The 21141-nt window shown below is 57.2% G+C and overlaps 1 protein-coding gene, 1 long non-coding RNA gene and 1 other non-coding gene across 4 annotated transcripts; all 3 read right to left on the bottom strand.

Moving 5' to 3' along the window:
- Positions 1–630: 630 nt before the first annotated feature.
- On the bottom strand, positions 631–1831 carry LOC130540698 (uncharacterized). The gene is made up of 2 exons (XR_008954693.1): positions 1728–1831; positions 631–877 (listed from the first exon to the last, which is right to left on the bottom strand). It is a non-coding gene; the product is annotated as an uncharacterized LOC130540698 (long non-coding RNA).
- Positions 887–981, bottom strand: MIR141 (microRNA mir-141). Its single transcript, NR_106523.1, has one exon. It is a non-coding gene; the product is annotated as a microRNA mir-141 (primary transcript).
- Positions 1832–3756: 1925 nt separating the features above from the next.
- On the bottom strand, positions 3757–20953 carry PTPN6 (protein tyrosine phosphatase non-receptor type 6). 2 transcript variants are annotated; one of them, XM_003820258.4, is made up of 16 exons: positions 20633–20953; positions 13328–13450; positions 12882–13076; positions 10073–10262; positions 9801–9917; positions 9583–9696; positions 9312–9408; positions 8847–8926; positions 8500–8649; positions 7283–7414; positions 6995–7149; positions 5075–5142; positions 4830–4981; positions 4639–4730; positions 4128–4267; positions 3757–3947 (listed from the first exon to the last, which is right to left on the bottom strand). In XM_003820258.4, the coding sequence occupies exons 1-15, from the start codon at positions 20644–20646 to the stop codon at positions 4153–4155; spliced, it is 1794 nt and encodes a 597-aa protein (XP_003820306.1). In that variant the 5' UTR covers positions 20647–20953; the 3' UTR covers positions 3757–3947; positions 4128–4152. The 2 variants fall into 2 exon arrangements, with proteins under 2 accessions (XP_003820306.1, XP_003820304.1); XM_003820256.6 differs by lacking the exon at positions 20633–20953 and adding an exon at positions 13539–13765.
- Positions 20954–21141: the final 188 nt, after the last annotated feature.

The following is a 21141-nucleotide window of genomic DNA, read 5'->3' as shown; positions in this document are numbered from 1 at the left end:
GCCAGATGAAAAATCTGATGACCCCAACAGGAGCTGCTTCCTTGGTAGCAGGGTTCCTTGTGGCTGTGGGGAGCCTGCCTGTGCCTGTTAAGGCACTTCTGTGCCCAGAAGCCCAGTGGATCGCGTGGCCTGCTGTAGGCCCCCCAGACTCCATTTCTCAGTCACCAGGCGTGAGGAGCTGCTAGCTAACAGGCCTTCCCTGGGGAGGTGGGCTTTTCATCCCCGCAGTTCCGGGGCCAACAGAACAGGTGCCTGTCTGTTCAGTCCACAGATAAGCTGACACTTATCTTCCCAAGACAGGCCTTCCCGAATCTCAGGCACCAGAGAAACAGAGCCACCGTCTATACCTGAATCTCCCACTACTGCCCATTTCCCATCCCTGCGGGGAGACAAGGAAGATGTGGAACTCAGACAAAACATAGGCGCAAAGTATGTACAGGAACTGCCAAATGCAGATAGGGCAGCAGGTGGATCTGAACAGAGGGACTGGGTTAATCTGCTTCGATTTTTAAGATATTTTTCTCTGCTTGGGGTTGAGTATCATGAAAGACGAAGCAGACGTCGCAGCCCCAATCCTGAGTTGCTGGGAGGCTAAGATGAGATAAACAACTAGACAAAAGACAGGTCAAGTGACTTGGATCAGTCTTCCTCATGTTCCCCTTCACACTTTATTTATTTCATGTTCCCAAGGCGGGAAGACAATGGAGGTGCCTAGGGAACCAGTGTTTCCACATCTTGCTGCAGCTGTAAAGGCAGCCATTTTGTCTCCTTCCCATTGTTCCCCTTTGCCTAGTGATTCGTCCCCCATCCAGAGGGGTGAAGGTCAGAGGTTGTTGGTCAGTAGTCCTCCATGGTCTTCAGGGCTCCCTGAAGGTTACTGCCGAGAGAACCCACCCGGGGGCCATCTTTACCAGACAGTGTTAGGAGCTTCACAATTAGACCATCCAACACTGTACTGGAAGATGGACCCAGGGCCGGCCAACAGAGAACTACGGTGCGCGCTCACCAGTTGCTACAGGGACCCTGGCCACAGGCCAGGTGAGGTCTCTTGAGAGGGGGCGAGCCAACCCCAAGCTCAAGGTCGACTGTGGGTTCTGGATCCACCAGGTGACAAATCACACTGGGTGGGAGGAGGGGCTGGGGCCCATTGTGTCCCTTAGTGGCAGCCAGCCAACAAGAACCACCCTTTGTGCAACGCTCTCAGCTCAAGACGAGGGGCTTCCGGGGTGCGTGGGAAGTGGGGAGGGGGCTGCAGCCAGCTAAGGGCTGGGGACCTGAGGCGATGGATGTTGCTGACACAGGGACAGGGGCCTCCATCATTACCCGGCAGTATTAGAGACTCCCAACCGCACCCAAACACTGCTGGGTAAGACGAGGGCCCCCGCCCAGCCCGCCCACCTTGGGTCAGGCAGCTTCAGGCCCAGGATCCCTGCGGAAAAGCTGCAGATCCCTGGCTCCCATCCCCCCACCACCCGAGTCCCTGGGGACACTTCCTGGTGAGCCCTGCTGCCCGCCACCAGCCACACCCTGGGTCGCTGATCACTAGGCCCAGTTTGCAGTCCAAGCAGGCCCTCCGAAGCCCCTCGACCGTCGGCCCGCCGCCTCTGAGCCACCTTCCCCTACCCCCGCAGCCTTTCCCGACTCGCAACACACACCGATTTACCCACCCTCATCCCCCCTCTGCAGTCCCAAGCTCAGCCCAGGACCTCTCCCCTGGTGGCCTTTACCTGTCACCGGGCCCACCTGCCCCCAGAGAGTGGGTGCTGGGGAGACGAAGGGGCTTTAAGGCCCCAGATTCCACGGCCTAGAGCCCGCCCTGGCCTCCGCTCTTCCTCCTTCCTTCTCCGCCTGCCGGGCAGCGCAGGCTCCTTACCTGGGCCCCGCCTGCCACCCTGCGCACAGGTGTGTCCTCCTGCCATAGGCTGCCCCCCCACTGCCTTAACCCCTTCCCTCCCAGCGCCAGCCACGGGCACCTCCTCTAAGGCTTGGCCACTCCTCTAGGCCTCCCACCCTCTCCCAGGGGCCTCTTTTCTCCAACCTGCCTAGTCTCACCCCTGTCTCCAGAGGAACAAAAAGTGGGGGCTGTCCTTGGGTCCCCTCCCCACAGCAGATGCTGCCCCCAGGACTAGCCCATTCCTCTGTGGCCTCAGACCCTGCCCACAGCGGAGCTGGCGGGCCAGAGAGATCCCTGAGGTCAGAGAGGGGTCAGCTGGGCAGGAGTTGGGCTGTGCCGCCACGCAGTGCCCAGCCTGTGCTGGGATCCCCTGAGGGAAAGGGGAGGGAGAAGGCCCCGCCAGGCCTGTGAAGGGCAGGCGGGTCCCAGCAAGGTGCCGCTAGTGTGAAGTTACCCACCGCTACCCAGAGACCCCAGCTGGCCCGGAGCATCAGCCCTGCCCCTCGATTGAGGCCTGCAGAGGGAATGATCGCGCTCCACTCTCCGGACCGAGCTGGTCCCGGACCCACCTCACAGCACAGCCCTCAGTGGAGTCCAAGTCCCACCCCAAGGGCAGGTAGCCCAAGGGCTGTTAGAGGAGGTGGGACTTGCCTTTGTGCAGCTGCGGCTTGTATAGAAAGGGCGTTGCTGGGAGAGGGGACCTGGGCCCGACAGGTGATTGCCCCACCCATGCCCTGGAGGGCCACAGCCCCAGGGAGCTATTGGGTTGCTCAATCCCTCGCTGTTCTCTCTCCCAGGCTTTGTTTGCTTCCTTCTTAATACCCGCCTGCAATTATTTGATGCTTGTGATCGGTTTGTGAATCTGTCTCCCTGACCAGCCTCCTAAGTTCCAGGAGGTCGGGGGACTGTGAATGCCTGTGACGCCGGGGGCTCTGTAAGGATTTGCTGAGTAATGCACGCCCAGCCTCTGGGCTTCGGGACCTGTGCTGTCTCAGCCTTTCCAGGAGTGGGCGCCAGCACTTCCTGAGGGATGACTCCCACCGGCTTTACTCCCCAGGACACCAGTGTTTCAAATAAAGAAGAAACCCCACTCCTGACATGGGGGAAGGAAGAGGGGACAAAAAACAAAGCACTCTTCACGTCAGCCAGCTCTTCAAACTCTGCCCAAGAGGATAAGGGCAGCAGCGGCCTGGATGAGGGGAGGAGCTGGGCGCGCCCGGGTGCTCTGAGGAGCCTGTCCCTGTTCCCGCCAGAGGGGACGCAGCCGGGCTGGCCTCAGGTCTGCGCTTCCGGCTGTTAACTACTCTTCTTAGTTCAGATCTGGAAGTCAGCATCAGGGGAGGGTGATCAGGGCCCCCCTGAGGGTGGCCCCAGCTGCAACTCCAGGGTAAGGAGTGTGGGCTCTGGGGTCAGACGGCCTGGGTTCGAATCCCAGCCTCACTGTTCCATAGCCCTGTGACCTTGGGCAAGTGACCAAGTTACTTAGTTTTTCTGTCCCTCAGTTTCCACCACGGTAAAATGAGAATGACAAAAGTGCCTAGACTGAACTAACGTGTGTAGTCTTTTAGTGCCTGGGCACATGGCAAGCGTGTGATGAGTCACTGTGCCCGTCTTATCGTCAGCCGTCATCTCGGTGCTTTTCACAACCACCCTGTTATGATCGCCCTCCATTTTAAAGAAGGAGACTGGGGAGCTTCGCCCACGGTCACCCTCCCACGTGCGAGGCGGAGTCCCGACCCACGTCCGTCTGACGGAAGGCGGAGCTTTCACGCGAGGCACGCACGGAGGCACGCACAGTTACCCATCCTGCCCTGCCCTCTGGCCGCCCACTCACTGGGCAAGCAAAGGGCTCAGAGGCGACACACAGTGATCCCAGGGCTTTATTTACAAGAGGAGAAGGGTTGGCCCTGCCTGGGGCCTGGCTGGGCTATATACAGGGTCAGGGAGAGGTGGGGGGTATGCAGCCATTTAAATTACAAAAGAATGGGGCGCTCCTAGGTTCAGGTTGTGAGTCTGTCCATCGCGGAATGCTTCCACAGGGTCAGGGCTGAGGCTGCCAAGAGAAGGGAGTGAGGGAGTGAGAGGGTAGCTGGAACCTGGAGGTGGAACAAGAGGGTCTGGGGCAGCTGGGAAGCACAGAATGAGGCTGCGGCCACCCCATCCACCCAGGGAAGGCAGTGGAGCCAAGGACACGGAGCAGGGCAGGGAGGACACCCAGGCAGAAGAGCTGTACCATGGCCACCTGAGGACAGCACCGCTCACTTCCTCTTGAGGGAACCCTTGCTCTTCTCCTTGTCTGCTGACCGCTGCTTCTTCACTTTCTCCTCCCTCTTGTTCTTAGTGTGCAGGTTCTCATACACATCCTCCTTGTGTCTGCAGCCGGGTGCAGGGGGGCAAGTACAGGCAGTTGGTGCAGGTCAGGAGACAGCACAGGGGGACCCGGCACTGGCAGTCCCCTCTGGCCACCCCATCTCACAGGTGACCCAGCCACGGTCCCTGCACTAGACTCCAAGCTCCTAGAGGACAGAGGCTACATCTCATACACGAGTGCACTGCTGGTACCTAGCAGAGGCCCACACGTGGTGGGCACTCAGGAAATGCTTATGAACAGAAGGGGTGAGAACCAAACCTGAACTTGAAGCCAGGTCCCCCCAGCTGCAACACTTGTCCTCTCCAGAAAGTGAGGATCGGGCTGGGCAGGACAAAGGGGTGGATGCCGGGCAGTGGCAGTCAGGGCCACTCACTTGGACGAGGTGCGGGAGGCCTTGGCATGGGCATTCTTCATGGCTGGGGGGTAGGTGATGTTCCCGTACTCCGACTCCTGGCCCTTCTGTGACTGTGGGCAGAGGGACAGTGGGAAGGTGGTGGTCCCAGCAGGGCCAGGTGGCACCCATCCTGCACTGCAGCCCCCCTCCAGGCCCTGCTCTGCACGCACCTGCAGGACCTCCAGCTTCTTCTTAGTGGTTTCAATGAACTGGGCGATGGCCACGTAGATGAACTTGTACTGCGCCTCCGTCTGCACCATGCCCGAGCGCTGCGCCCGCACCATCTGGATGGTCTTCTGGATGTCAATGTCACAGTCCAGGCCTGGGTGGGGGGCAGTCAAACCTCAGGTCCAGGCATAGGCGGACACTGAGGGGCTGCTCACCCCCCACCCCCAAACCCCCAGGTGCCACTCACCCTTGGTGGAGATGTTCTCCATGAGCATGTCGATGACAATGATGGTGCCTGTGCGGCCGATGCCGGCGCTGGGGAAAGACGGGGGTACCATCAGAGGCCAGTCAAGCCCTCCCCGGGAAGGGGGGTACCCAGCACTCAGCTCCAGCCCCAGGCACCACAGGAGCAGCCTGAGCCTCCAGTGATGGGAGGGAATGTGCCCAGGGTCACCGGGCAAGTGATGATGGAGGTTTGCCCAGCTCTGCATGGACACGCTCCACCTCGGGCTCTGCGGTGCTGACGCTGGCTCCCCAGCTGCCACCATCCTTCCCTCCTCCACTCCTTGAGCTGACTCCTCACTCCTAGTGAGTGGCTGCCCCCACCCCGGAAGACCTGGGACCCCCAAATCCCACCGCTGTCCTGCCGGCTCCCAGGTACCCTGAGCCCTCCCCGCCTCTCCCTGAAGGAGTTATGGAGCGTCTCTCAGCATGGCTTCACTTCCCTTTTTCTTCAAACCCTGACATCAGGGAAAGGACAGCCCTGAGACAGCAGGGTGCGGGGGCACAGGGTCAGGGGACTCGGGAGCAGTGCAGTAGGAAGTTTCTCTCCTTTCCCACCCCTGGGCAAACAGACCTCAGGGAGACCCCAGGCCCACCCTCAGCTGAGCCCATCAAGCTGATGCCCTGAGTCGCGCTGTCTAATTTCAAACCCAGATTGTCAAAAATAACCCCCCACACCCACTTCCTTCCTGTAACGTCTAAATAAAGGCCATGGGGCTTTCAAGAAGTGTGTGAATGTGTGTGTGGCGGGTGAGCAGGAGGGTAGCTCTCGGGGATGGGCCTGTCCCTGAGAGAGCAGAGGACAGAGCCGCGTCCCCGAGACAGCCCGTCGGGGGCACCTCTAGATTCAGCCGACTTGCCCTGTCCCAGGACAAACAGCTGCCGGGGGAAGAGGAGGAAGCCAGAGGCCGTCGCAGGCCTGGGGTCCACGGAGGGAGTGGGAAGGGACCGGGGCAAGGCAGGTTCCCATTCCCCTATTCTCTGCCTGATGTGAGTTACTAAACTAGTAATAGCACCCAGTTTTTGAGGGCTGACAGAATTCCAGCCACAACGATAGGGTCTCATTGAGTTCTCACGACAACCCTGAGATCCTGATTTTACAGATGAGGAAGCTGAGGGTTAGAAAAGTTAAGTAATTTGTCCAAGACCACACAGCTGGTAAGCGGAGGGGCCCTGCACCCACTGCCTCTCATCCACCCAGGCCAGGCCAGCTCAGTGGGCTCACCTGTGGGACCCCTGCTCCTCCTTGCAGCCCCCACCTCTGCACCTTACCAGGGGTCTCCTGATCACAAACATGCGGGTAGATAGACAGAGGAGTTATGTGCAGCCCCAAAGAAGCATCACCCATCCCCACACAGCCCTGGGGGCCAGGATGGGGCACTGCCTGGGGAAGTTGGGAGAGAGGGCGGAGTCAGGAAGAAGCCGAAGCCCTGCGGCTACCGATGGAAAAAGAGGAGGAATGGGGAGCACATGCCTCATAGATGTTCCTGGGAGAAGAAACCAACAGAATGGGACCTCGAGAGAAAGCGGAGCAGCCGGGACATAGGCCTACTGTGGGTGCCTGCCCGGCCTTGCCCTGACTAGCTTGGGCCTGGCCAGCAACTGGGTCCCGGGATCCTCCTCTGTATTTGGCAGGGTTGGGCGAGATGGTACATCTGGGGAGGGCTCTGAGGAAGATACCCACAGGCAGAGGGCCAAAGTGGGGCTGGTTCCAGCCACGATCCACCCAGGGGTCTGGAGCCATGAGGGGACCCAGGAGAAGCCGGGGGTGAGCGGAAGGCACTCAACGTGCGAGCTAACGTTTATATTGCTTATAACAGCTCATGGCACTTAGCAGTATTTACTTCTCAGCTGTCACTACTACCATCAGGATTATCATCCTCACCTGCAGTGCACGATGATGGGCCCTGCGTGAGGCAGACTTTCCTGCCGCTGGTTGATCTGGTCCAGGAAGCTGAGGACACCCCCAGGCTCACTGGGGACCCCATGGTCGGGCCAGCTCAGGTACTGGTAATGCCAGATCTCCCGAATCAGGTCTCCCTAAGCCGAGGACATAGGGTCAGTGCCCCCTCCTCTCTCGGAACACCCCATCCGTCTCACCCTACCCGACCAGAGAGGAGAACAAGTCCAGGGTGGGACTCCCGGAATGGGGCAGGGCGTGGGGGCCACTCACATTGTCCAGCGGGGAGACCTGTAAGGTACGGAGTTTGTATTCGGTTGTGTCATGCTCCCCGCAGTTGGTCACAGAGTAGGGCCCATAAGCACGCTGCATGCCCACCTCGGGCCAGTATGGGACGCATTTGTTCTGGAAAGGGAGGGTCGGGTGGGGATGAGGCACAGAGCAGGGCACTGTGGCCCATCCCAGGTCCTGCTCTATGTTCTGAGTGCCTGGCACCGGCCCAAACATTTGTTGGATGGACGGATGGGCTGGCAGAGAGGCAGGAGACCTGGGCTGTCGTCCCAGATCAACCACCAACAGGTGGTGAGGCCTGGCCAGCCCCTTCACCGGTACATCCGTTTGTCATTCAACAAACGTTGCCAGGGCAGGCATTGTCCCCGAAGCTGTGCAAACCACACAGCTTCACAGACACAAATAACACCCAGTCTGTGCCCCTGTGCCTCGAGGAGCTCACAGAGACAGGTGACCGGGGGAGACACCGCGCTGAGGAGCGTGGCTGGGAAAGACGTAATTCTCCCTCTAGGTCCTGGAGGAAACAAGACCTGGATTCACAGAGGAGGCAGCGCTCCGGCTGTGTCTTCAAAAACGAGGCATCTGCCAGGCAGAGATAGTGTGGGGAGAGTCATTTCCTAGCAGAAAATGAGCTTGTGCAAAGAAAGGCTGGGAACCTGAAAGAGCTGGGGCTGCTGGGGGCGGTGAGCCTTCAAGAGAAGTGTGCGGGTCAGAGGGAAGCCACCAGACCTTGAATGCCAGGCCTTAGAGTGCGACTTTATCCCAAAGGTGACCAGGAGCCATGGAAGAGATTTCAGAAAGGAAGGAACTTGACCCAGTTTGTGTCACGGATGGGATCACTTCAATGGCAGCACAGAGGGTGCTGTGTAGGGGGAGCCTGCAGGGTAAGGGGCAGACTCCAGAGAGATCTATGGGGCAGGGAGGACAGGAGGGGCCTGGATGCAGACAGGTGGGGCAGGGGTAGGAGGAAGGAGGACAGCCTGGAACCTGGGTCTGGAGCTCAGAAGAGCCCAGGGATGCATGCAGGGATCTGGGGGTCACGTTGTGTAGTCGAGACTTTGTCACTAGCCCTCGGTTTCCCAACAAGGGCCGGACCCTCACCCCTGAGATCCCTTTCTGCCCTGGCATCTGACGGCTCTTTGACTTAATGGCATGACCACAAGCACGGGGGCGGATGCGGGGAAGGGGGGGCGCCCTACCCGGCCTTTCTCCACCTCTCGGGTGGTCATGACGATGACACGGCTGTTCTCCTGCCACGCCATCTGCCAGAAGTCATTGACCGTGGCCTCCAGACAGCCCTGGCTGGCGATGTAGGTCTTAGCGTTCTCATCAGGGCCTAGCAGCTGGTTCTGGACGCAAGCGTGGAGAGACGCACCCCAAGACAGTGAGCCCCTTGGCCCAGCACAGGCCCTGAACCACTGCCACCCTCACCCATGCAAGAAGCCAGCTTCGGCTTTGCCCAGCTATCTCTGGATCTAGGGTCCCCCCACCAGACAGGGAATAACCAGGGCCCAGCCTCTCCTCCCACGTGGCCCACACTGCTGACCTTGATGTAGTTGGCATTGATGTAGTCGGACCCGGGGATGTTACTGTCCCGTCCCTGCAGGATCACTCGGCTGTGGTCAACTGGGAGTGGGCGGAGAGGAGGCGAGATGGTCTGGGTTAGCCAGGGACTCACCACACCTGGGTCAGACCCTCCTGAGCTAACAGGCCATTCTGGTCTCAGAAGCCATGAGGCTTGCGGGGGACTGTGGGCAGCAGGGGTGGGGGATCATCTGTATGGAGGGAGTGAGGGAGTTCACAAGGAGGTTGGGAGCAGGGGGCAACCTGCCTGCTGGTGGTGGGGAGGCACTTCTGGGAGGAGTAGAGGCCTTTTGGAGAAGGGGGAGGCTCTGTGGGGGGTGTGGGGAGATGGCTCCTCCTGGCGTGGAGGGTGGAGACCTGCGAAATGAGGGGAGGCAGCTGGGGCAGGGGCGGTATCCTGGGTGAATGGGGCAGCCTGGGTGCTCACAGGGGAGAATGTTCTTGTAGCGGTTCTTGCCCTTGTTCTCTGGCCGCTGCCCTTCCAGACGCTGGTGCAAGTTCTTCACCTCCTGCTTCTGCAAACTCTGAGATGTGGGTGGGGAAATGAGCATCAGCTCCCAAAGAGGGCATCCATCGGGGGAGCTCACGTGGGGTGGGTCAGGAGCAGAGGTGGGCAAGGAGGGGAAGGTGTCCGCCTGGGGCCCCAGGCCGCTGCCACCACCTCAGCTGCCCCAGCCCTGCCAGTCCCCACCATGCACCTCAAACTCCTCCCAGAAGCCAGCCTTGGCTGTATCCTCGGACTCCTGCTTCTTGTTCAGTTCCAATACTCGGTTCTCAATGTCAGCCGCATTCACCCTCGTGGCGTAGTACGGCTGGGGTGGGGAAGAGCGAGAAGTCAGCAACTCAGAGATCCCAGAAGCTCACATCTGGGGGACAGCTCAGGGGAAGGGGGGAGGCAGCTGGGCCCACCCCTGACCTGCCGCAGGTAGACAAAGGCGCCTGAGGCCTCCTCAATCCCCGTCTTCTTGAAATGCTCCACCAGGTCCGTGAGGCTGTCGAAGGTCTCCAAACCACCCACTGTGTAGCGTCCACCCTGGGGGGAGCCAAATAAGGCCATTCACAGGACTTGAGTCTCCCTCCCTGGGCCCCAGCCTTGAATTCAAGCCCAGGCAGACCCTCCCTGCCACCCACACTGTGGTCACAGACAGGAGCCTCAGCAGATGCTCCCCCGCCGCCTGGCTGCCTTACCTCGCACATGACCTTGATGTGGGTGACCCTGAGCGGGGAGCCTGGGCCAGCCTTGGGCTGGTCACTGAGCACAGACAGCACGAAGTCTCCAGGCTGGCTGAGGCTCTCACGCACAAGAAACGTCCAGGGCTCGCCCTTAGCCTGCAGCAGCGTCTCTGCCTGCCCGCCAGACATGTGGCCATGGTACCACCTAGAGAAGGCAGCGTCAGGGAAGGTAAGACCCAGGCCACAGGGGAAGGCGCTGAGCAGAGACATTCACAGAGAGGGGCCGGAAATCAAGCACCTACTGTGTGCCAGGCACTGCGCTACATGCTTCCAAATCCACCACCTCATTTAGGTCTCTCACAAACATGCTGAGAGCTAGGTATGATATTACCCCCATTTTATAGATGAGGAAACTGACGCTGAGCTGTTACTCACTGACCTAGGGCCCTTGACTGACTCCAGGGCAAGCTTCCAGAGCTCTGCTGCCCAGGCTGGAGTGCAGTGGCGCGGTTACAGCTCTCTGCAGCCTCGACCTCCCAGGTTCAAGCCATCCTAGCCTCCAGAGTTCTAACCGGGCTTCGAACCCAGAGCCCACCTCTGAAAGGCAGAAAGGCTGGCAATATTCAAAATATTTGGAGGAGAGAAGCTAAGGATGAATCTCCGTGAAGGATGGGACTGTGCCCCAGCAGAGACCAGAGGCAAAGAGAAACGCAGACCGAGGCCACACCACAGGGAGTGGTGGGAGATGGACACACAGACTCAAGTCACAAGGAAGGCGGATGGGGTGCGCTCCGCCAGGGAGGCGGGGAAGACAACCCCACTGGGGAAAGAGTGGTGTAGGGGGTTCTGGGGTGCCCTGGATGATGTCACTGAAGGGGAGCCCAGGGTTCAAACGGATTCAAAGGGGCTGTCAGGGCAGAAAGCAGAACTAAGCCCTTTCCCCGAAGCACACCCCTTTCCCAGGAGGAAACTGTAGCCCCACAAAGCCCAGCCCCACAGGAAACCACGTGATGGAAAAAACACAAAACTCCTTCTGGGGAGAGAGTGAGAAGTGAGGTTGTGAGGTTTCCTCAGCCCAGGGACGAGGGGAGGGCGGGCAAATTTTCCAACCGCAGGGATGGGGGGAAGGAGGGGAGGACCAGTCTGTCCCAACCCATCTCACCCCTGCCCAGAGGTGACTCCAGCCAAGAGACCCCCAGAGCTTCCTAACCCCACTGGGCTACTTCAGCCCACCGCTTGGGGACAGGCTAGGATCCCAGGTAGCGGGGAGGGGGCTGAGCCCCTTCCCTCAGGCCCCAGGATGAGGAAGTCTCCATGCAAATGTCAGGCTGACCACAGGAAGCGCAGAGCCACCGAGGGACAGATGCAAATTCTCGCAGAGGAGGAGGCGCACAGACAAGGCAGGGGACACAGCAGAACCTGGGAGAAGAGCCTCTCACACACTCCCAGGCTCAGGGGTGACACTGGCTCCTGGGATGGGTCACCCAAAAGGGCCTCCAGCGTGGCTCCCCTGGTCTTAACCTCCCGCCCCGGCACTGCCCTCCCTCCCTTCTCTCTCTCCTCTCTCCTCCTTGACCCCAGGCCTCCGCCTCCTCTGCAGGGGCCTCCTGGGGCCCTGCTCCTCTCTTCCAACTCCAGGCACTGGTCAGCCCGTCCTCCTCTCCTGGCTGGAGGCAAGAAGAAAGAGAGGACATGAGCTTTAGAGGGTCTCGGTGCCAAAAGCCCCCTGAGTGTTGCGGTGGGGAAGAGGAAGGGCAGGGGGCAGACATGGAGCCAGCCATGTGAGGCTCACAGAGAGAGGGAAGGCCTTGAAGGAGGCCGATCCAGGAAAGGAGGCCTCCCAGGTGGGCCACAGGGCTGCACCGTGACCAAATCCAGCTCTAAGTTTCAATCAGTGCCTTGACCAAAAATATTGATGCAGTTTGGAGGCCCGAATCTCAGAGAGGCTGCAAGCTGGCAGGAGCAAGGTTCCCGATCATTTCAATAACCGATCCATGAATGCAGGGATCCACGGCAAGGGCAAATCGGCTTGGCCCAGGGGTGCATGTGAAAACCCCCTAGCATTATTCCGCTGCCCTTTAAGGGGATCTGGCATTGAGATGCGGCTGCTGAAAGGAGCCATGGTGTCATGAGGAGCATTCAGAGCCCCCAGCCCCCAGCCCATGCCTTTGGGAGACCACAGGAGGAGTCGGGGAGGCCACAGGAAGGAAATGCCTGGAGTATTACTCTGTGCCCAGGACAGCGTGAGACACTTTACACAGGTGAACACTTCCCATCCTGCTCTCAATGATCTGTTTGGGCCGGAGACCTATTTGACCCCACAGGACAGACCCATCCCCACGGGGCGGCTGGGACAAGGCATCAAGTGTCCTGGCAAGCATTCATCCCCATCTTCACCCCAGTGTCAGCTCCTCACTGTCCTAACATATGCTGGGGTGAGGGGCAGACGGAGGAAGGCAGGCTCGATTCCAGAGGAAGAAGAGCTTTCTAACAACAGAGCTGGCCTGCACGACATGCTGGCCACCAGCAGTGGCCTCCCTCTCTCCAGTGGGACCTGGGTTGCAGCGGCCAGGGCTCCTGGAGTAGGGCGAGGCAGCTTTCTGTGGCTTCCTCGGGGTTAGGTGGAAAGGGTGGTAGGTTAGGCTCTGAGACACCAGGCCCCAGGACAGCATGGAGGAGGGACATTGAGAGCCCCAGCCGGTGCAGGGAGGGGAGGGGATGGAGGGTAGGCAGCGCCGGCTGCCAGTCTCCCTGCCTCCCTGGCTGTTCAGGGTGGGAGCCGGCTCGTCCCTGCTTGGGAGTGGCGGGGGTGCGGAGCCCTCACCTCTCACTAGTGGGATCGGAGCAGTTCAGCGGGTACTTGAGGTGGATGATGGTGCCGTCGCGGTCCTGCAGGACGCCCTGCTGCTGAGTGTAGTACTCCACCAGCTCTGTCAGAGTCGCGAACTTCTCCCCTCCATACAGGTCATAGAAATCCCCTGAGTTCTGGATCCGAATATGGGTCACCTGATCCCCCACCCTGCAGGGCACCAGGCGGTGAGGCCAGTCGGTGCAGGAGTAGAGGCAGGAGGGCAGGGATCGGCTGAGGTCCTGGGTGGGGGCACACATGGGCATGGGTGGGCACAGACAGGGATGGGGAGTGTGGGGGTTGGGGGCAAGGGAACAGACGGGGAGTCAGCACTGCCACGGGGAACCAGGAATGAGTGGTTCAGGGCCTGGACGGCACAAGAGAGTGGCCAAAATGCCCGGGGTTGCGGGGGGCCCACCTACCTGACGGAGAGCGAGAAGTCACCCTGGTTCTTGCGACTGGGCCGAGCCAGGAAGCTACCGTGGACACCTCGGCCCTTGAGCAGGGTCTCTGCATCCAGCCCACTGAGGTCTCGGTGAAACCACCTGGGCGGCCCAGGCAGGGCAGTGAGGAGGGGTCCCGTGGCCACCAGGCACCCTTGCCTCCTGTCTACCGTGGGTGGCAGGCCCTTACCTCACCATCCTGGGGGCTTCCGGAGAGGAAGGGGGCGCAGGGAATGAGGAGGTGCAGCTAGTCTGGGCAGGCAGAGAACTCAGGGACTAAGCCTCAGATGCAGCTCCCAGTGCCAGGCCGCCTCACCACCCCCGGTGGTCCCAGTTCTGGGGCTGCCACTCCACTGGCCTGGGGCAGCCGGCAGGGCGGGGACAGGAAGAGGCGCGGCCGACCCCTTGGGGGAACTCACTTGTACTTCTCGTTTTAGAGCACAGCAAGGGAAGAGAAGCAGAGCAGGGTGGCACTGGGGGTGGGGACGGGGCCCACTTCCCACACGTCTGCAATCAAAGGCTCAGGAGCATGGCATTGCACATATGTGACAACACATGCAGTAAGGACACGTGTGCCTTGCACACTCCAGGCCCAGATAATACTTCATGCATGCGAACCCAGACGGTCACACGGCATCTCTCCCTCCTCCACCAGCTGCTTTTACGCAGCCCTCCCTGGCCCACGCTAATAACAATGATGGCGGTGACAACTGTCATCGAGTGAGTCCTGCTGGATGCCGGGCGCTGTGCTATAATGGCGTTCACATGCCTTGTCTGATTGGTTTCTCACCACAGCCCTATGAAACAGGGGCTATCTTTATCATTTTACAGACAAGGAACCTGAGGCTCAGGGAGTTTAAGGCATTGCCTGAGTCCATCAGTGAGTCAGCTGCAGTGCCAGGATTCAAACCCAGACAGTCCGGTTCCAAAGCCAGTGCTTTGAACTCCTATACACCAGCCCTCAGGGCTTCAAAGAACAGAGATTAAGAGCCTCCTTGTCCAAAGGGGCTGCCATGGGAGCAGGAGACTAATAGTTAAGACCTTGCCAATGCTTGCAAGAGAGAAGGGTGCCCTCTTCTAACCAACATACGCAGTTTGTCCATGCCACTGTGGCAGAGGGATGGACAACATGACCCTGAGCAGCCCTGTCAACATGGGTCCTTTCTAATTCTTGTCCCTAGGCCTCTGCCCTGCCCCAGGACTCCCACCAGGGGGCCTATCTCCTGGGGGCTGGGGGACAAGGTCCTCGCCATGGCTGATTTTCTCGGGGCTGGTTGATCTTAGAGGCCCTAAACACTAAGGTATATGATGCTGCCTACCTGTAATTCCAAATACAAACATCAACACCGCCAAACCAAAATGAGGAAAAGCAGCTCAACAGGGGGATACATAAGAAACACATATTGGTGGCTTCCCCTAGGGAGGGAAACTGGGTGGCTGGAGGACAGGGCTGGGGGAGACACTTGGTTCTCTACGTACCTTTTTGAATGTTATATGATGGGCATGCATTACCTTTATAAAAATAAATATGCTAACTGGGAACAATTTCTGGGAAACTTTTAGGGTACAGGGAAGGCTCTTTGTCTCTATCTGGATGCTGTTTGCATGGGTGTGTATAAACGTGAAGTTGGCCGGGCGCAGTGGCTCACGCCTGTAATCCCAGCACTTTGGGAGGCCAAGGCTGGCGGATCACGAGGTCAGGAGATCGAGACCATCCTGGCCAACATGGTGAAACCCCCTCTCTACTAAAAATACAAAAAAATTAGCTGGGCATGGTGGTGGGCGCCTGTAATCCCAGCTACTCGGGAGGTTGAAGCAGGAGAATCACTTGAACCCAGGAAGCGGAGGTTGCAGCGAGCCAAGATCACACCACTGCACTCCAGCCTGGCAACACAGTAAGACTCTATTTCAAAAAAAATAAAATAAAATGGAGCCAGGTTGTGTGCTTAATATTTATGAACATTATGCATGTTCTGCTTCAGGTAAAAGAAGAAAAAGTTTTAAGCCCAACAAGTCTAATTTTCCCATGATAACTACATTATCATTTTTAGAAACATCAAACATCAATGTTTTCCCCCAAAAAAGGCTTTTCCACTTTTCTTTCTTTCTTTTTGTTCTATTTGTTTCTGGTTTTCTTCTCTCACTGGTGCCCTGGGGAATCTGCCTGGTGGGTTTATTGCATGGTCCAGCTTTGACTACCCCTTCAGCTTGGACACCACCCCGGAGCCCTGGAAATCCGCGGAACCCCCACGCCCAACGCCAAGGAGCAAGAAGAGCACATGCAAAGCTGGCTGCAGCGCGGGACACCCGCTGGCGCTCTCGCTCATCTCTGAGTGTTCAGAGTCCAGTGCGATGCCTGGCACTGAGCAAGTGTCCAACAAACAAACTCGTCAGTCCATAGCCACATACCTGGCCACAAGTACAGCTTCCTGGTCCTACACACACAGCCTGCTTGTCATATGCAGGCAAGGGTGCACACACAGTCACAGCACACACACCTCATCATCCATGTCCACCTACACACATACCTGGTCCGGTGCACATCCCCACGCATGGAACATAAATCTGACCACACACGAAGTTTCAGGTCCATGCTGAGCACCAAACACCCACTGCACCCTGGCCCCAAGACACTCCTTCCAGGGCTTAAACCCACTTGGTGGGAAGGAATTAACTCGGCACCCAGAAGAAACTAACTAGGCACCTCTTCCTGACCCATGGAAGAGGCAGGAATTCCTCTGAAGGGTGTCAAGCCAAGAGACAGAACTCAGACAAGAGGTACAGCTTCTGCTATCCTTTGGCAGGAAAATAAAAAACTACCTCCCTTACCTTGGCATGGTGTGGGGTTTGCAGATCACTTTCACATACACAATCTCATTTAGGCCTCAGACAGCCCTGTGATGTAGGAATAATTTTCCCCATTTTCTTATGGGAGGAAACAAGCGTAGGGAGACTAAGAATTACAAGAGTAAATGCCTGATAATTCAGAAGAAAAAAATATTTCCTTGGAAGCAGGAAGATAAAAGTAGAGATCAAGGCCAGGCGCAGTGGCTCACGCCTGTAATCCCAGCACTTTGTGGGGGTGAGGCTGGTGGATTACTTGACACCGAGTTTGAGACCAGCCTGGGAAACCTGGAGAAACCCTGTCTCTACAAAAAATACAAAATTTAGCCAGGTGTGGTGGCACACCCCTGTAGCCCCAGGTACTTGGGAGACTGAGATGGGAGGATCGCTTGAGGCTGGGGTGGTCGAGGCTGCAGTGAGCCATGGTTGTGCCACTGTAATCCAGCCTGGGTGACAGAGTGAGACCCTGTCTCAAAAAATAAAAATACAGCTGGGCGCAGTGACTTAAACCTGTAATCCCAGCACTCTGGGAGGCCGAGGTGGGAGGATCACTTGAGGTCAGGAGTTCGAGACCAGCTGGGCAACACAGTGGAACCCCATCTCTACTAGCCTGTAATCTCAGCTACTTGGGAGGCTGAGGCAGGAGAATGGCGTGAACCCAGGAGGCGGAGCTTGCGGTGAGCCGATATTGCACCGCTGCACTCCAGCCTGGGTGACAGAGCAAGACTCCGTCTCAAAATAAATAAACAAATAAATATAAATAAAATCTTTTTTTTTTTTTTTTTTTTTTGATACGGAGTCTCGCTCTGTCTCCCAGGCTGGAGTGCAGTGGCGCGATCTCGGCTCACTGCAAGCTCCGCCTCCCGGGTTCACGCCTTTCTGCTGCCTCAGCCTCCAGAGTAGCTGGGACTACAGGCGCCCGCCACCACGCTGGCTAATTTTTTTTGTATTTTAGTAGAGACGTGGTTTCACCGTGTTAGCCAGGATGGTCTCGATCTCCTGATCTCGTGATCCGCCCACCTTGGCCTCCCAAAGTGCTGGGATTACAGGCGTGAGCCACCGCGCCCGGCCCAATAAATTTTTAAAAAATTAAAAACCAGGCCGGGCGCGGTGGCTCACGTCTGTAATCCCACCACTTTGGGAGGCCGAGGTGGGCAGATCACTTGAGGTCAGGAGTTTGAGACCAGCCTGGCCAACATAGTGAAACCCCAACTCTACTAAAAATACAAAAATTAGCCGGGTGTGGTGGCACATGCCCGTAATCCCAGCTTCTCAGGAGGTGGAGGTTGCAGTGAGCCGAGATCATGCCACCGCACTCCAGCCTGGGCAACAGAGTGAAACTCTGTCTCAAAAAAAAAAAAATTAAAAACCATACAGATCAAGATCAATGGTGATACAAGAAGACAGGCAGTCTGGAAGCGCAAACAAGGCAAAATAATCTGTAGAAAGTTCTGGAACTGCTCCGAGCCTCAGAATCCCCGCCTGACAAATGAGCTTAACAATATTTCCCAAATACTGATGTGAAAAGCTGGTAAGTGGCAGGGTTTCAGTGTTGCCAGCTTTTACATTATACTATTAATCCTCAGGCCAACCCTACTTAGTAGGTGTTATTCACCCAATTTTAGAAACAGAAACTAAGACTCAGAGATGTTAAGTAATTGGCCAAGGTCACAAGCTAGTCAGTAGGAAGGTGGGTAAAACACGGCTGTCAGACGCCGGAGCCTGGTGCCCTTTCCCCCAACAACCATACTGCAGCAGACAGCGTCGGGGGCAGATGGGATGGGCACTGCCACAGCCCCACGATGGAAGGTGGAGGAAGAAGTGCTCCCCCAGAGGCAACATGGGTCAGGGCAAAGAGGTGGCACGCACAGAGTCCACATGGGCAGTGCCTGGCCGTGAGCAAGCCGTGTGGCTGGAGCAAAGTTGTTCTGAGAGATGGGGACCCTGCTGTAGAGGGTCATTCAAGGCCAGGCTGAGAAACCAAGGATGAAATCTGCACCAGGGGAGGCCTGGCCAAGCTACCTGGCAGGAAAATGACCACAGACGGGATCAGGGACCAGAAGACTCAGTAGGAACCCCATCGGTGGGGCCGACAGTGACAAGATGTGCACTGGGGCAGGGGCAGACGTGAGTGTGAGAAGCAAGAATCAGCAGGGCTGGGGAGCCACCCACCCACAAACTCGCCAGTACTCTGTAAGCAGGTTGTCACTTTTTCTTTTTTTTTTTTTTTGAGATGGAGTCTCTCCTGCTGCACTCAGGCTGGAGTGCAGTGATGCAATCTCGGCTCACTGCAACCTCCGCCTCCTGGGTTCAAGCAATTCTCCTGCCTCAGCCTCCCTAGTAGCTGGGACTCACAGGTGTGCACCACCGTGTCAGCCTAATTTTTTTTTTGTATCTTTAGTTGAGACAGGGTTTCACCATGTTGGCCAGGCTGGTCTCGAACTCCTGACCTCGTGATCCACCTGCCTCGACCTCCCAAAGTGCTGGGATTACAGGCTTGAGCCACCATGTCCAGCCGGTTGTCACTTTTTCTTTCTTTCTTCTTTCGACCGGTTGTCACTTTTTTTCTTTCTTTCCTTTCTTTCTTCTTTCTTCGACTGGGTGTCACTTTTTCTTTTGCTTTCCTTTCTTTTCTTTCTTTCCTTCCTTCCTTTTCTTTCCTCTTTCTCGCTCTTTCCTTTTTTTCCTTCTTTCTCTTTTTCTTTCTTCCTTCCCTTCCTTCCTTCCCTCTCTCTCTTTTTTTTTTTTTTTTTTTTGACACAGAATTTTGCTTTATCACCCAGGCTGAAGTGCAGTGTCACAATCCAACTCACTGCAGCCTCGACCTCCTTGGCTCAGGTGATCCTCCTGCCTCAGCCTTCCAAGTAACTGAGACCACAGGTGCATGCCACTACATCCAGCTATTTATTAGTAGTAGTAGTCGTAGTAGAGATGAGGTCTCTCCCTATGTTGCCCAGGGTGGTCTTGAACTCTTGGGCTCAAGTGATCCTCCCACCTCAGCCTCCCAAACTGCTAGGACTACCACATGCTTGGGCCATCATACCCAGTATTTTTTTTTAATAGAGATGGGGCCTCTCTATGTTGCCCAGGCTGGTTTTAAACTCCTGAGCTCAAGCAATCTTCCCCCCTCGGCCTCCCAAAGTGCTGGGATCACAGGCGTGCGCCACCTCATCTGGTCAGGTTTTCACTTTCAACATCCTAGCTCCAACAAGGTCTAACCTGCTGTGGCCCTGCCTCCGCTCCACTAGGGTCCTCTGCCACAGGCACACTGTCCTTTTTTTGTTTGTTCCCACATTAGGGCTTTGTGCTCACCATCTCCTCTGCCCAGAGATGCTTGACTCTTGATCACTACGTCACATGGCCGGCTCCTCTTCCTCCTCATCCGGGTCTCAGCTCAAATGTCACCTCCTCGGGAAGGCCTCCCTGATCCCTCCAGCTAGTAATGTCACCTGCACACCCAGTCACTTGCTAGCATATGAAGCTGGTTCATTTTCTTTTTTTTTTTATTTGAGACAAGGTCTCACTCTGTCGCCCAGGCTGGTGTGCAGTGGTGCAATCATCGCTGACTGCAGCCTTGACCTCCCAGGCTCAAGCAAGCCTCTCACCTTAGCCTCTCCATAGCTGGAACCACAGGACGCATGCCACCACACCCAGCTAATTTCTTATTTTTTTTAGAGACAGGGTCTCACTATATTGGCCAGGCTGGTCTCAAACTCCTGGGCTCAAGCAATCCTCTCGCCTCAGCCTCCCACAGTGCTGGGATCACAGGTGTGAACCACTACACCCGGCCAAGGCTGTCTATTTTCTGCGTAATACTTCTGAGAATCTGCAATGATCCAATTTATTGGGTTATTTGTTCGGTCTGTAACCTCCCACTGGAATGTAAGCTCCGTGAGAGCAGAGACCATGTCTGTCTTGTTCACTCCAGTATTACCAGCATCTTAAACAGCACCTGGTGCATAATAGATGCTCAACACGTACCTGTTGAATGAATGATGCAGGGGAAAGGGAAGTGAAAGGAAACAAAGAAGATGGGACCAAAGTCTGATGTTGAGAAGTGCGGAGAAGTTGGCTGGACGTGGGAGGGCCTTCGCGGGTGGCCTCTGACTGCTATGTTTGAGGTGTTGTGAGCTACCCAGGGGGACAGGTCCTAAGCAGAAGGCAGAAGCAGGAGCCCAGAGGCTGGAAGTAAAAATGCAATGGAGAGAACAGATACACACTTGTCCAGGGGAAAATGTTAAAGAGGGGGCAGAGGAGCATGAGTAAGCCTGGGGGTCCTCACACCTTGCAGGAAGGGGAAGGTTCATAGGGACCGGAAACAGGCGCAGGACAGCGGCAGATCGCACTCACGTTCACACACGTCGGAGTGAGCATCAACAAAGCCCTCCCTCCCTCCAAAACTAACAGGAGACTGGGACCCAGGTGGTGCCCGGGACTTACCCATGGGACAGCATCTCTCTGTAGGGATGGGGAAGCCACGGCGGAGGGCCGCAGGGGGCGGGGCTGAGCCAGTGGCACAGCTGTGCACAGTGGCCCAAGCCAGGTGAGGAAGAACCGCTCAGTAATCAGCCACTTCCTCCTCGATCCTGCCTGCCAGGCCAATGGCACTGCAGGGACAAACCCTGGACTAATAGTCTCCAGGAAAAGGACAGGTGGGGCGGGGCTGGCCCGAGACCGCCCACAGCGGCCAGCTTCCCTGCAGCCCCAAAGCGGGAGTACAGCAGGCCCGCCTGCTGGTCCAGGGCCGCCTTCCCTCGGGAGAGGAGGAGCCACCTGGAGCTCCACCTGGAGCTCAAGCTGACAGAGCGGCGGGGTATTGGGTAGGAGAACAGACCAGGAAGTAACCCTGGCTGAGGAAGAGCAACCAATGGGGGAAACCTCTCCGTAGGCGGAAACCAAAGGGCCTAAGGGAAAGCCCTAACAGCCCAGTTCCTCAGAGAAGGAGGTAC

This window comes from Pan paniscus, chromosome 10 (assembly GCF_029289425.2).
Source record: "Pan paniscus chromosome 10, NHGRI_mPanPan1-v2.0_pri, whole genome shotgun sequence".
Lineage (NCBI taxonomy): Eukaryota > Metazoa > Chordata > Mammalia > Primates > Hominidae > Pan > Pan paniscus.
Note: the sequence above shows the minus strand (reverse complement) of the source record. Positions and strands in the feature narration are given on the sequence as shown.